At 38.1% G+C, this 16141-nt stretch overlaps 1 protein-coding gene across 2 annotated transcripts in view; it reads left to right on the top strand.

Moving 5' to 3' along the window:
* The window catches only part of tmem132e (transmembrane protein 132E), a 1169142-nt gene that overhangs the window by 1140026 nt on the left and 12975 nt on the right, over window positions 1-16141 (top strand). For both annotated transcript variants that reach the window (XM_061962728.2, XM_061962727.2), the window contains exon 8: window positions 13955-14149. In XM_061962728.2, coding sequence (XP_061818712.2) covers window positions 13955-14149 — 195 coding nt within the window. The remainder of the gene's footprint in view (window positions 1-13954; window positions 14150-16141) is intronic.

Genomic DNA, 16141 nt, shown 5'->3' with positions numbered 1-16141 from the left:
AATAAACATATTTGAAATAATTGATTTTAAATTATCATAATAATTCATTTAAAATGACCATATTTAATTATTAAAATAATTGCTTGTTTATCAACAACTTTAGCATTTTATTCATTACATTTTGAAACTCTCAGAAGCCAAGTTATGTTATATTCCTTAATATTTATTTATGCAAGTTTGAAGTATCAATTATCTAAACACAGTTTTGTTTGCATATTTTCAGGATGTAGATATCTATATATATATATATAAATATATATATATATGTATGAAATACTTGACTTGGTGAATTCTAGCTGTCAATATACTCCTCCCCTCTTAACCACGCCCCACCACACCCCCACCACCCACCTCCCGAAATCGGAGGTCTCAAGGTTGGCAAGTATGTGTAAAATGAAATGATATGAAATTGCGTGATGTATTATGCTGTAAGTGTGTTCATGTACAAAATAAACTAAAGAAAGAAAGAATTCTAGTGGCATTACGACAATATTTCCGTAAAATCGGCACATTTTCTCATAAAATCATGACTATATTTTAGTAGTGATATACATTTTTTCTCACAATGTCTTTTATAAAAATCTAGTTATATTATTATAATATGTATTAAAACATTTTAATTTAGCCATTTTACCCGTAAGTTTTATTTTTTTTTACAATGTGAATGTAAACTATATTTTTTTCCCACTCATTTTTCCTTGTACTATTGTGACCAAATCGTTGTGAAATCCCGACTTTTACACGTAAAAAAAAAAAGACTTACTTGACTTTTAATATTACGATTCAATCATTGTGATGTTACGACAATTTCCACATAAAATGGGCACTTTTTTCCTTTAAAATTGGGACTGTGCTTTAATAGTGTTTTTACTTTTTTCTTCCGAGATAATGTATTTTTTGCGGAAAATTATGATTATAAATATAAACTATAATAACACAGTAGACAATTACTTTATATAATTCTTTAAAATTATTTTTTTTAACGTGTAAAATTACACATTTCTTGCAATATTTCAAACTTTATTTTTGTGATATATTCTTTAATATCTTTTTAGTGTGGTCATTATAGTCCTGTGTATGAGGCGGTTATGTTTATGTTTTTTAACATGCGTGTGTTATTAAAATGTAATAATGTCTTCCTCTGTGGGTGTTGATGGTCCTCATGAAGGTGAAACGTCTCCTCGGAGAGAATGTTATTGAAGTGACTTTGACATCAGTGTTGCTTTCAGGGGAATCGTTGTGTGGCGAGCGCCGTGGAGAGGTTTATTTTGCGGTTGTTGCCCTCGCTGGCCGTGCGAAGCGGGGAGTGGCGTAATTGCCTGAAAAGTTTACGGGGGTTATAAAAGTTGAAGACGAAGGGGTCACGCTATCCTGGCTTTTTTTGTCCCCGTCTGCACAGGTATTGCATTTGTATTTCATCAGCTTGTCGGCGTTCCGTGCCAGCTAGCGAGCGTCAAGAGGCGGCGCTTGACAGCGTTAATCACGCCGAAGGAGGCTAAGATGAGAAATGTTTGTCATGAAAGTTTGAAGTGTCGGCTGATCAGTCACTTGAGCACAACAATCGGCGCTGAAGAATCGTAAAATTGCCCCTAGTTGGGACGTTCCCCTTTAATTGCTTGTTTTTATTTACTGTTAATTGAGTACTGAATAAACAGTAAGAGGTGTGTTCAAGTACCACACATACAGTGTGTTGTAAAATGACATATTTTGTACCACACATAGTAGGGTAGCACTTTATTGTCATTGCACTGAAAAAGCACCAAACAAAATTGGATTTTCAGCACAGACCCGTTCAAGAGAAGATATATATTGTACAAGGTGACATAACAGAACCGCTGATGAGTCCCGTAAAAAAGTTTAAAAAAAAAAGTTGAGCCCAGTTGAGGAGGAAGGGGGTGCTATAGATAGCCACGATAAGCATAATACTGTATACTTGCGGTGTTAAAGGGGAACATTATCACAATTTCAGAAGGGTTAAAACCATTAAAACCATCACACTCCTCAGCCTTCCCGGTAAGGTCTATTCAGGTGTACTGGAGAGGAGGCTACGCCGGATAGTCGAACCTCGGATTCAGGAGGAACAGTGTGGTTTTCGTCCTGGTCGTGGAACTGTGGACCAGCTCTATACTCTCGGCAGGGTCCTTGAGGGTGCATGGGAGTTTGCCCAACCAGTCTACATGTGCTTTGTGGACTTGGAGAAGGCATTCGACCGTGTCCCTCGGGAAGTCCTGTGGGGAGTGCTCAGAGAGTATGGGGTTTCGGACTGTCTGATTGTGGCGGTCCGCTCCCTGTATGATCAGTGTCAGAGCTTGGTTCGCATTGCCGGCAGTAAGTCGGACACGTTTCCGGTGAGGGTTGGACTCCGCCAAGGCTGCCCTTTGTCACCGATTCTGTTCATAACTTTTATGGACAGAATTTCTAGGCGCAGTCATGGCGTTGAGGGGATCCGGTTTGGTGGCTGCAGGATTAGGTCTCTGCTTTTTGCAGATGATTTGGTCCTGATGGCTTCATCTGGCCAGGATCTTCAGCTCTCACTGGATCGGTTCGCAGCTGAGTGTGAAGCGACTGGGATGAGAATCAGCACCTCCAAGTCCGAGTCCATGGTTCTCGCCCGGAAAAGGGTGGAGTGCCATCTCCGGGTTGGGGAGGAGATCTTGCCCCAAGTGGAGGAGTTCAAGTACCTCGGAGTCTTGTTCACGAGTGAGGGAAGAGTGGATCGTGAGATCGACAGGCGGATCGGTGCGGCGTCTTCAGTAATGCGGACGCTGTATCGATCCGTTGTGGTGAAGAAGGAGCTGAGCCGGAAGGCAAAGCTCTCAATTTACCGGTCGATCTACGTTCCCATCCTCACCTATGGTCATGAGCTTTGGGTTATGACCGAAAGGACAAGATCACGGGTACAAGCGGCCGAAATGAGTTTCCTCCGCCGGGTGGCGGGGCTCTCCCTTAGAGATAGGGTGAGAAGCTCTGCCATCCGGGGGGAGCTCAAAGTAAAGCCGCTGCTCCTCCACATCGAGAGGAGCCAGATGAGGTGGCTCGGGCATCTGGTCAGGATGCCACCCGAGCGCCTCCCTAAGGAGGTGTTTAGGGCATGTCCGACCGGTAGGAGGCCACGAGGAAGACCCAGGACACGTTGGGAAGACTATGTCTCCCGGCTGGCCTGGGAACGCCTCGGGATTCCCCGGGAGGAGCTGGACGAAGTGGCTGGGGAGAGGGAAGTCTGGGCTTCCCTGCTTAGGCTGCTGCCCCCGCGACCCGACCTCGGATAAGCGGAGGAAGATGGATGGATGGATGGATAAAACCATTAAAAATCAGTTCCCAGTGGATTATTTTATTTTTCGAAGTTTTTTTCAAAATTTTACCCATCACGCAATATCCCTAAAAAAAAGCTTCAAAGTGCCTGATTTTAACCATCGTTATATACACCCGTCCATTTTCCTGTGACATCACATAGTGATGCCAATACAAACAAACATGGCGGATAGAACAGCAAGGTAGCGACATTAGCTTGGATTCAGACTCGGATTTCAGGGGCTTAAGCGAAATTGAAGAAGAAACTGAAGCTATTGAGCCATATCGGTTTGAACCGTATGCAAGCGAAACCGACGAAAACGACACGGGAGAAAGCGAGGACGAATTCGGCGATCGCCTTCTAACCAACGATTGGTATGTGTTTGTTTTTAAGTGTTGTAATGTTTTTAAGCTAAATTATTGGTAAACACAGTTTATGTATAATCATTTACGTAAAACCGCGAGTAATGAATAAAGTTTTCATCAATTAATATATTCTGTAGACATACCCTCATCCGCTCTCTTTTCCTGAAAGCTGATCTGTCCAGTTTTGGAGTTGATGTCAGCAGGCCAGGGAAGCTAGGGTCGATATTCTTCTCTTGATCATCTTCGGTGGCATAAGGGACGGTGTGAGCCAAGACATCCAGGGGGTTTAGCTCGCTCGTCTGCGGGAACAAACTGCCGCCATTGCTTGCCGTGCTACCGAGGTCCTTTGTCCCTGAATAGCTCACACACTCCGGCAGATTCAATGGGGGTCTGGCGGCAGATTTCTTTGACTTTATCGTTGGAAATGCATCTGCTTTGAGTGTCGCAGGATATCCACACATTCTTGCCATCTCTGTCGTAGCATAGCTTTCGTCGGTAAAGTGTGCGGAACAAACGTCCAATTTCTTGCCACTTTCGCATCTTTGGGCCACTGGTGCAACTTGAATCCGTCCCTGTTCGTGTTGTTACACCCTCCGACAACACACCGACGAGGCATGATGTCTCCAAGGTACGGAAAACAGTCGAAAAAACGGAAAATAACAGCGCTGATTTGATTCGGTGTTTGTAATGTTTGAGAAAATGGCGGATTGCTTCCCGATGTGACGTCACAACGTCATCGCTCCGAGACCGAATAATAGAAAGGTGTTTAATTCGCCAAAATTCACCCATTTAGAGTTCGGAAATCGGTTAAGAAAATATATGGTCTTTTTTCTGCAACATCAAGGTATATATTGACGCTTACATAGGTCTGGTGATAATGTTCCCCTTTTAAAAAAAAAAAAAAAAATTCAAATGAATCGCGATTCTTCTTTGTAACGATTCTTAATTGATTAAAATAAATCAAAAGTTGATTAAAAAAAAATTATATATGTTTTCTATAATCTGTCCTGTGCAGCCACTTTCATAAATATTTGGGTAAATTGTCATTAAACAAAACCAGTTTTCTGTTAAAGTTAAAGTACCAATGATTGACACACACACACACACTAGGTGTGGTGAAATTTGACCTCTGCATTTGACCCATCCCCTTGTTCACCCCCGGGGAGGGGAGCAGTGGGCAGCAGCGGTGGCCGCGCCCGGGAATAATTTTTGGTGATTTAACCCCCAATTCCAACCCTTGATGCTGAGTGCCAAGCAGGGAGGTAATGGGTCCCATTTTTATAGTCTTTGGTATGACTCGGCCGGGGTTTGACCTCACAACCTACCGATCTCAGGGCGGACACTCTAACCACTAGGTCACTGAGTAAGTAATATAGAAATGTATCAAAGATGTTTATTTTATCCAGGAATGTAGTTAATCGTAGAACTGGCACCCAATGTTGTTAAAAAAGTATTGATTTTTAATCGAGAATCGATTCGGAATTTAATCGTTACCCCCGAGAATCGAATCGTATCATGTGGTGCCCAAAGATTCACAGCCCTACTGTATATATACACATGTTACAACAAAGAAACTACGAGACTTGCAACGGAGTTTTTAAGCAGGCGCGGCGAACAGAGTTCAGAGCGGCTCTTAGGGTTGACAATGAGGTTTTAATTAGTGTGGTAAATAACCGCGAGAGGCTGGGGATTGGTTTTGTTTTTCTCCGCCGTCACCGGCATTTGAGTGAGAGCCATGTTCGCCAATCGCAATCGTTGAGCCTCGCGTTTGTTCGTCTCTCACTTCAAACAGGAAGAAAGCACCCTGAATTTCCACTGAATCCGAAAAGGCCGCGGTCCGGCACACGCGCGCCGACGGACTCGCTACCTTTTTAATCAAGTCAATGTGTCAATTTCCACCGCCCGCGGAACGTCACCGACATGCCGGACATTCCAGAGCTAAATATACGCAGAGCTTCAAATCCGTTCTATTTAGCTAAAATCTGCTAGTGTTGGACGGGAAGTTATGCACAAAAACAAAATAAACAATTTTACAGTAATAATACAAGTTGATATTCTTTTAAATGGTTACTTGCATTATTAAAATATGTTATGACTTCATTACCATACAAACACTGTATAGTTTTTATCGATTATTCCTTTAGTTAAAGAGCACGATTTAGACAGAAGCTCTGTTTGTCTGCATAAAGCCAAATATATTGTGAAGCAAATGATTGCATATTGTTCTAATGTGTGGCACCTTAAATCGAAAAGTAACATGTCTTCCTTCACTTGTTATTTTTGCAGTTTTATGCATTTTTATTGGAGATGTCCGATAATATCGGGCTGCCGATATTATCGGCCGATAAATGCTTTAAAATGTAATATCGGAAATCATCTGTATCGCTTTCAAAAAGTAAAATGTATGACTTTTTAAAACACCACTGTGTACACGGACGTAGGGAGAAGTATAGAACACCAATAAACCTTAAAGGCACTGCCTTTGCGTGCCGGCCCAGTCACATAATATCTACGGCTTTTCACACACACAAGCGAATGCAAGCCATACAGGTCACCCTGAGGGTGGCCGTATAAACAACTTTAACACTGTTACAAATATGCGCCACACTGTGAACCCACACCAAACAGGAATGACAAACACATTTCGGGAGAACAGCCGCACCGTAACACAACATAAACACAACAGAACAAATACCCAGAACCCCTTGCAGCACTAACACTTCCGGGACGCTACAATATACACCCCCCCCCCCCGCTACCCGAAACCCCGCCCACCCCTAACCCCGCCCACCTCAACCTCCTCATGCTCTCTCAGGGAGAGCATGTCCCAAATTCCAAGCTGCTGTTTTGAGGCATGTTAAAAAAAATAATGCACTTTGTGACTTCAATAATAAATATGGCAGTGCCATGTTGGCATTTTTTTCCATACCTTGAGTTGATTTATTTTGGAAAACCTTGTTACATTGTTTAATGCATCCAGTGGGGCATCACAACAAAATTAGGCATAATAATGTGTTAATTCCACGACTGTATATCGGTTGATATCGGAATCGGTAATTAAGAGTTGGACAATATCGGAATATCGGATATCGGCAAAAAAGTCATCATCGGACATCTCTAATTTTTATGTATCAAATATAAAATCGCAAATCGAATCGCAATTTTGGAGAAAAAAAATCGCAATTAGGTTTTTTCTCAAAAATGGGGCAGCACTAGTGGCTATCACCGTGATGGTCTCGCTGGGACGTATACGGCACGGCGTCGCCAAGACCATTTGAGGGAGTCGAATTGTAGATAAGGATTATTGTTTTCCAGGCGAGCAGACACATTCTAAAGTTAAAGTTAAAGTACCAATGATTGTCACACACACACTGGGTGTGGTGAAATTTGTCCTCTGCATTTGACCCATCCCCTTGTTCACCCCCTGGGAGGTGAGGGGAGCAGTGGGCAGCAGCGGTGCCGCGCACGGGAATCATTTTTGGTGATTTAACCCCCAATTCCAACCCTTGATGCTGAGTACCAAGCAGGGAGGCAATGGGTCCCATTTTTATAGTCTTTGGTATGACTCGGCCGGGGTTTGAACTCACGACCTACCGATCTCAGGGCGGACACTCTAACCACTAGGCCACTGAGTAGGTCATTCCAAATCATTCCAATGATTTGTCTGATCTTATTACATTCTTGCTCTCAAGTTGATCAAGCTTTGCATTTCAGAAAGCTTCTCCCTGATGTTATCCACTTTGCGATTGATGGCCACAGTCCGTGCGCCCACAACTCTACTCATACCGTCGATCGCGTTATGCAGCCTTTAGTCTCCTTCAACGGTTGCCATCGTCTTCCAAATGTGTCGATACGCCAAAGCAATGCGCTGTCAAATCAGCAGATGCCCTGTGATCTCAGTTCCAAATAGATGTCTTCCTCGTCCTGGACGGAAAAGCAATGACAAGCATGTACCACTAAAAGAGTCCAGTTTATCAATTCCGTGTTAGTGTCACGGCGTGGATCGTTCTCCCAAGATGCAGATGGAACTCTGGAGGCAAGGTGCAGGTAAGAATATGATTCATTGTCCATAAATCACGAGGAATACAAAAATACAAGATCCAAACAAAAGAAACGCGTGCCAATCGCACGGGGAGCCAAGGAACTAGCTAGCACGAAAGCTTAGCATACAAACAAGAATCCAGAATCATAGAAGCAGGGATGAATCAAACGTAACTGTTGCATGGAAGCAAATAAGAAAACCAGCCTGTGTGTGGCGAAAATCGGGAATAAGTAGCTCTCTGATTAGTGCCCGGCAGCAGGTGAGCATGCCGAACTTTAATCAGAGGCAGGTGAAACCAGTCCGGGGGTGCTCAAAACAGGAACTGAGGGAGTCAAAAACTAAACTAAGTTAGATATTTATATTTCGGAGGACAGCGCAGAAAGCGAGGCACTTAAAGTTTATCATTACATATATGTATTGTTGCATTTTAACAATTGTATTGTTGATAATAGAGGAAATTATTATATTATTATTATTAATTACCAATAGTGCTATTTCCATTTGTAGTGTAATAATGTTCATTGTCATTTCTGTATTATTTATTTCACCAACTGCTTCTTTGCTATCACTTTTACCATCATATTTGTACATATCCTATTTGCTGATGTTGTTCTATTGTTGTTGTTTTTATTGTTGTTTGCTGTAGTTCTGTTTTAGCCCTCTCTTGTCCCCCGCAATTTCCCCCTCCGTCTTCCTTTTTTTTTTATCTCTTTGTATCCCCTCCAGCTCCGGCCCGGCTGCACCAAATAATAATATAAATCTATTTAATCAAGTGAAATACAAATAAGGCAACAAGAGAAGTATCCCACACTTCTCTTTTGTAAAGTGAATTTGTACAGCCGATATGGGCATCTACATTAACTATATGATTTGCCTGATTAGCTGGACAGGACAAAAAATTAATAAAAAAGATTAGACAAGACAAAGAGGGAAGATACAGAGAAGGAGGGAGTACGACCGCCTTCGCCTAGAGCAGTGGTTCTTAACCTGGGTTTGATCGAACCCTAGGGGTTCGGTGAGTCGGGCTCAGGGGTTCGGCGGAGGTCAAGACACACCCGAATCATCGTGTAAATAAAAACTTCTCCCTATCGGCGTATTACGGATACGGCAACAGCAGAAGTCAGACTGATTTGCAGGTGTGTAATTTGTTGTGAGTTTATGCACTGTGTTGGTTTTGTTCTTTGAACAAGATGATGTTCATGCACGGTTCATTTTGTGCACCAGTGAATAAAACATGGTAACACTTTAGTATGGGGAACATATTCACCATTAATTATTTGCTTATTAACATGCAAATTAGTAATATATTGGCTCTTAACTAGTCATTATTAAGTACTTATCAATGCCTTATTCGGCATGGCCTTATTATAACCCTAACCCTAACCAAATAACTCTAAATTAAGTCTGTTACTTAGAATATGTTCCCCTAGTGTCCAAAAAACTCTAAATTAAGTCTTTGTTACTTAGAATATGTTCCCCTAGTGTCCAAAAACTCTAAATTAAGTCTTTGTTACTTAGAATATGTTCCCCTAGTGTCCAAAAAACTCTAAATTAGGTCTTTGTTACTTAGAATATGTTCCCCATACTAAAGTTACCAAAAACATACAATATTGTCTTGAATTTGAAAAAAAAAAAAACATTTTATTTTTCACTAAAGAAGGGTTCGGTGAATGCGCATATGAAACTGGTGGGGTTCGGTACCTCCAACAAGGTTAAGAACCACTGGCCTGGAGCCAAGAGAGAAAAATCCCGCCATCCGTACACACAGATTAGTTGCTATGGTTTTCCTGCACATGCGTTTTGGATTTTGATTTCACTTTGCCATTTGTACGTATTGATTTCCATTGTGTTCACATTTTCATTTTGGCCGCCTGACGAAGAATAAAAACGGCAAAAAAGATCGATAGAACGCAAAACGTCGTTTACGAGACGCACTACAGCACACAAATCGATGCGTTGCTCCGTCGCCTTTCACGAGGCCCCGCTGTCGTCTTCCTCGCCTGCGTTAGCGTCCATCCGTCCTTTGCAGCCAAGAGTGAAGCTGTGTGACTTTGAGGCGTTCAAGACACAGTCCATCCGTCACATCGCGGGAGTTGTCCCCCCGTCAACTTGGAAACGTTACTCATCCTTCCTGTAAGGCCTCAGGCGCTCGCACACGTACTTGTGTCTGTTAGTGTGTGCCCGTGTGTGTTGTTGCATGCATGCGTGTTGCTCCGTGAAGCGTCGCTGTTCCTTCCTGGCACATTAATCCATCACAACAACATGCATATGCAAGCGAGAGTTGACTTCACGACTGCACCGCTTCCCTTTCTCACCGCCTACTAGCGTCACTCATGCTTTGCAGTTTTCCTGCTGGAATTCTGACAAAGATGCATGCTTGTACATGAGGAGGGGAAAAACAATAGTACCAGAAACTTTTTCTAATATAATGCCATATATATATATATGTATAATTAACAGAAATAAGTTGCTGTTTTGTGAGAGTAAATTGGTTGTATTATAAAAATTAAAAAACATGATATTGCTAAAGTTATGGAAGAGAAAAAATATATTTTTTACCCATTTCTAATATATTGCCATATTATACCTGTAGTATCGCCAGAAAACCCCATTTTGCAAAAATAAAAGTTGAAAATATTATGAGAATAAAGGATGTCAAATTTTGAGGAAAAGTTGTATTATTAACAGAAATAAGTCGCTGTTTTGTGAGAGTAAATTGGTTGTATTATAAAAATGAAAAAGAACATGATATTGCTAAAGTTATAGAAGAGACAAAATATATTTTTTACCAATTACTAATATATTGCCATATTATACTTGTAGTATCGCCAGAAAAAGCCATTTTGCAAAAATAAAAGTTGAAAATATTATGAGGATAAAGGATGTCAAATTTTGAGGAAAAGTTGTATAATTAACAGAAATAAGTCGCTGTTTTGTGAGAGTAAATTGGTTGTATTATAAAGATAAAAAAACATGATATTGCTAAAGTTATAGAAGAGGAAAAAATATATTTTTTACCAATTTCTAAAATATTGCCATATTATACTTGTAGTATGGCCGGAAAAAGCCATCGTGCAAAAATAAAAATTGAAAATATTATGAGAATAAAGGATGTCAAATTTTGAGGAAAAGTTGTATTATTAACAGAAATAAGTCGCTGTTTTCTGAGAGTAAATTGGTTGTATTATAAAAATTAAAAAACATGATATTGCTAAAGTTATAGAAGAGAAAAAATATATTTTTTACCCATTTCTAATATATTGCCATATTATACTTGTAGTATCGCCAGAAAACCCCATTTTGCAAAAATAAAAGTTGAAAATATTATGAGAATAAAGGATGTCAAATTTTGAGGAAAAGTTGTATAATTAACAGAAATAAGTCGCTGTTTTGTGAGAGTAAATTGGTTGTATTATAAAAATTAAAAAAACATGATATTGCTAAAGTTATAGAAGAGAAAAAATATATTTTTTACCCATTTCTAATATATTGCCATATTATACTTGTAGTATCGCCAGAAAACCCCATTTTGCAAAAATAAAAGTTGAAAATATTATGAGAATAAAGGATGTCAAATTTTGAGGAAAAGTTGTATTATTAACAGAAATAAGTCGCTGTTTTGTGAGAGTAAATTGGTTGTATTATAAAAATGAAAAAGAACATGATATTGCTAAAGTTATAGAAGAGACAAAATATATTTTTTACCAATTACTAATATATTGTCATATTATACTTGTAGTATCGCCAGAAAAAGCCATTTTGCAAAAATAAAAGTTGAAAATATTATGAAAATAAAGGATGTCAAATTTTGAGGAAAAGTTGTATAATTAACAGAATTAAGTTGCTGTTTTGTGAGAGTAAATTGGTTGTATTATAAAGATAAAAAAACATGATATTGCTAAAGTTATAGAAGAGGAAAAAATATATTTTTTACCAATTTCTAAAATATTGCCATATTATACTTGTAGTATGGCCGGAAAAAGCCATCGTGCAAAAATAAAAGTTGAAAATATTATGAGAATAAAGGATGTCAAATTTTGAGGAAAAGTTGTATTATTAACAGAAATAAGTCGCTGTTTTCTGAGAGTAAATTGGTTGTATTATAAAAATTAAAAAACATGATATTGCTAAAGTTATAGAAGAGAAAAAATATATTTTTTACCCATTTCTAATATATTGCCATATTATACTTGTAGTATCGCCAGAAAACCCCATTTTGCAAAAATAAAAGTTGAAAATATTATGAGAATAAAGGATGTCAAATTTTGAGGAAAAGTTGTATAATTAACAGAAATAAGTCGCTGTTTTGTGAGAGTAAATTAGTTGTATTATAAAAATTAAAAAAACATGATATTGCTAAAGTTATAGAAGAGAAAAAATATATTTTTTACCCATTTCTAATATATTGCCATATTATACTTGTAGTATCGCCAGAAAAAGCCATTTTGCAAAAATAAAAGTTGAAAATATTATGAGAATAAAGGATGTCAAATTTTGAGGAAAAGTTGTATAATTAACAGAAATAAGTCGCTGTTTTGTGAGAGTAAATTGGTTGTATTATGAAAATTAAAAACATGATATTGCTAAAGTTATTGAAGAGAAAAAATATATTTTTTACCAATTTCTAATTTATTGCCATATTATACTTGTAGTTTCGCCAGAAAAAGCCATTTTGCAAAAATAAAAGTTGAAAATATTATGAGAATAAAGGATGTCAAATTTTGAGGAAAAGTTGTATAATTAACAGAAATAAGTCGCTGTTTTGTGAGAGTAAATTGGTTGTATTATAAAAATTAAAAAACATGATATTGCTAAAGTTATAGAGGAGAAAAAGTATATTTTTTACCAATTTCTAATATATTGCCATAATGTACTTGTAGTATCGCCAGAAAAAGCCATTTTGCAAAAATAAAAGTTGAAAATATGAGAATAAAGGATGTAAAATTTTGAGGAAAAGTTGTATAATTAACAGAAATAAGTCACTGTTTTGTGAGAGTAAATTGGTTGTATTATAAAAAATAAAAAAACATGATATTGCTAAAGTTATAGAAGTGAAAAAATATATTTTTTACCCATTTCTAATATATTGCCATATTATACTTGAAGTATCGCCAGAAAAAGCCAATATGCAAAAATAAAAGTTGAAAATATTATGAGAATAAAGGATGTCAAATTTTGAGGAAAAGTTGTATAATTAACAGAAATAAGTTGCTGTTTTGTGAGAGTAAATTGGTTGTATTATAAAAATAAAAAACATGATATTGCTAAAGTTATAGAAGAGAAAAAATATATATATATTTTTTACCAATTTCTAAAATATTGCCATATTATACTTGTAGTATCGCCAGAAAAAGCCATTTTGCAAAAATAAAAGTTGAAAATATTATGAGAATAAAGGATGTCAAATTTTGAGGAAAAGTTGTATAATTAACAGAAATGGTGTGAAATTTATAAGATTACAGAAATAATATTAGTAGAGTAAAATATTTGTGATTTGTCTTTTTTAAAGCCATCATATTACGAGGAAAAAAACGTCACAATGAAAGGTTTTAATTTTATGGGCAAAAAAGGGTGTAATATTACAACGTAGTAACATATATGACTCAGAAAAAAATCCATACTTTTATTACTGTATTATGAGGTCTAATATCTGGAAATTACATTCAGAATTTCTCCATTAAAATTATGACACAAAAGCTGTAATTACGTGATGAAAAAAAATATATATTTTTGAGGAAAAAACCTAAATATTATAGTAATATTAACAAGCAATAATTTATATTTATTATTTATATATACAGCATTTTTTAAAGAATTAAGTTAAATGTCAAGAAAAATGTTGCACTTTTACAAGAATAAATGCATGATAACCTGTACGAGCAAAAAAAAAAAGACCATGTGTATGGCAAAAATATTGTTTCATAGGGTGAAAAAGGTTAGCTGGTGGTGTCAAAAGTTCCACGTGGCCGTCAGCCGTCTCAGTTTGTGCGGAGACAGGTGTGACAGCTCCTTTCTGGAAATGGTTTCTTCTGACTGCACCTTTCTCTTGTTGTTTGCTCCTCGCTATGATAGACAGAGTGTTGACACGCGGATGAACGACAACAAAAATAGTCTTTAATCCAAAATGCTCACAGGCTTTATGAGCTTCACAGTAGACAATAAAGCTGTTGTCCATCTCTGCGCCCACGCTGCGTTCCTCATGTGGAGAGACAATAAAAGCGCCTGCTTTTCTTTTTATGTCCTCCCCTCCTACAGGTGGACTCTCCGCTGGCTGTGGACGCCGTGCTGGGACAGACGGCCTTCTCTGTCACGGACGACAAGGTTTCCATCACCGAGCTCCGCGTCCACGCCGTTTCGGGCCTGACCCTGACGCTGCAGCCCAGCCCGGGCAACAGCCACACCATGGTTGCCAAGGCGACGGGTCTGCAGACTCTCACCGCTCCCAAACAGGTATGGGGGATGACTGACAGGAAGCAAGCTTTGTTGGTTTTTCTTGACGTGCACCATGATTGAACAATGTTTGATGCTGTCATGGTTGGATTGTTTTCAAGTACACTATTCACCAGAAAGTATGACAACTAAGAATGACTTATTCTCTGACATTAGAATTTTTTTCCCTCCATAAAAGATTAGAATATTCAAATGTTATTTTCCCAACATTTAAAATGTTTTACATTAAATATTGGCTTATTTGTTAATCCTGTTAAACTTTGACTGTGACCTTCCAATAAAAAAAAAAAAAAGAAAAACACCTGAAGCAGAAACCCAAGTTACAGCCACAGGAGTAATAAATGCTGACTTAACAGAATCTCGGCAAAAATAAAGTCCTACTTTTGTGAGGAAAAGGAGATCAAATTGTTGTTTTTTTAGGGCCGTACAAACGATTAAAATATTTTGTCACGATTTGTTCATAGTTAACTCAAATTTAATCGTGATTAATCGCAGATAAATATTTTTCATCATTAATTAGTGTACCCTAGACAGATCGTTTTCAAGTTTTAATCCCATGACTGGACAATTAGTTTGCTTTAATAAACTTTTTTTTTTTTTTTTTTTTTTTTAACAGTATGCCTTTTTAAACAGCTCGACACAAAAAGGACATAAATACACTTTCAAAGAGAATTTAAAAAAATACCCGCAGTCTGTTGGTGTCTTGCCTGATTTTGGATTTTGTAGGAATACAGATGTGTATTCCTGCTGTAGGAACACTTGCATTCAGAGGAGGAGCTACACTTTCATGTTTAGATTCTCATGACTTGGACTTTGGCTTGGTTTGTTCTCCCGTGGTGCAAATGAACTGGACTGGTCAAGGCTTGAAGGTGGGTACATGATTTATTTTAAACTATCAAAAAAGGAATAAACAAAAGGCGCGCACAGTGGCGGAGAATAAAACTAGACTTTAAACACAAAACTTGCACATTGGCAGAAACTATGAACAATTAAACAAAACACTAACTGTGGCTTAACAAACAAAAACTTACTTGGCATGGAACCGGCATGAAAAAAAGAGTAGCAAGGGTCATCAGGGTGTGGAGAGTGTGCAGGAGCATAAATGTGGTGATGTCGTCAGAACGAACAACAGAAAATGAATGAACTTAAATACTATGGACATGATTAGTGAAAGCAGGTGCGTGACTCGAAACGTGAAACAGGTGCGTGACGTGACAGGTGAAAACTAATAGTTGCTATGGTGACAAGAGTGCACAATGAGTCCAAACGTGGAACAGGTGCGTGACGTGACAGGTGAAACTAATGGTTGCTATGGTGACAAAACAAAACAAAAGTGCACAAAAAGTCCAAAATTTTAACCGAACATTACTAAAACAAAACATGATCACACAGACATGACATAGATACCAGTTTCACGCATTAATAACACAAAATGTGGATTGTTACGATCATGATTTGATCGTCAAAGATGTTTGGTAATGTCTAATGTGATATTTTTACCTGAAAAAATGCTTCTGATATGCTGTACACTGCGTGTTGTACAAGTAAATCATATTTGTTTTGCTGCATGACAATGTCTTAACCTTCTCTATTTATTAATGAAATGTAACATTCAGCCTGTTAAACATTCTGTAATTGCGGACTATCAATCAGAACAGGTTTTTTAAAGAATATCCTGTATCGTGTAGTGAACTGTAATTACCCAATGTGGGCTGCAGAGGGCAGTGGCAGGCATGCCTGCAGTATTAGACATATTCTCAGTGGTAGCAAAGAAGGGGATGAGAAAGTGTTGAAGGAGCCGTTGTGTGTTTGTGTGTGTCTCGCTTCTGTCCATTTAAGTCGACAATGCTATTTGGGAACATAATAAAAGGCTGACTGACAATGCACTTTATTTCAATCTGCCAGAAAACATGTATTTAGGTCGAAATATCACAGATTAACATTACAAAACATCTTTGACAAAGCATGATCGTATTGTAAGACTATTTTTGT

The sequence above is a fragment of the Nerophis lumbriciformis genome, linkage group LG09, assembly GCF_033978685.3.
Source record: "Nerophis lumbriciformis linkage group LG09, RoL_Nlum_v2.1, whole genome shotgun sequence".
NCBI classification, from domain to species: Eukaryota; Metazoa; Chordata; class Actinopteri; order Syngnathiformes; family Syngnathidae; genus Nerophis; species Nerophis lumbriciformis.
Note: the sequence above shows the minus strand (reverse complement) of the source record. Positions and strands in the feature narration are given on the sequence as shown.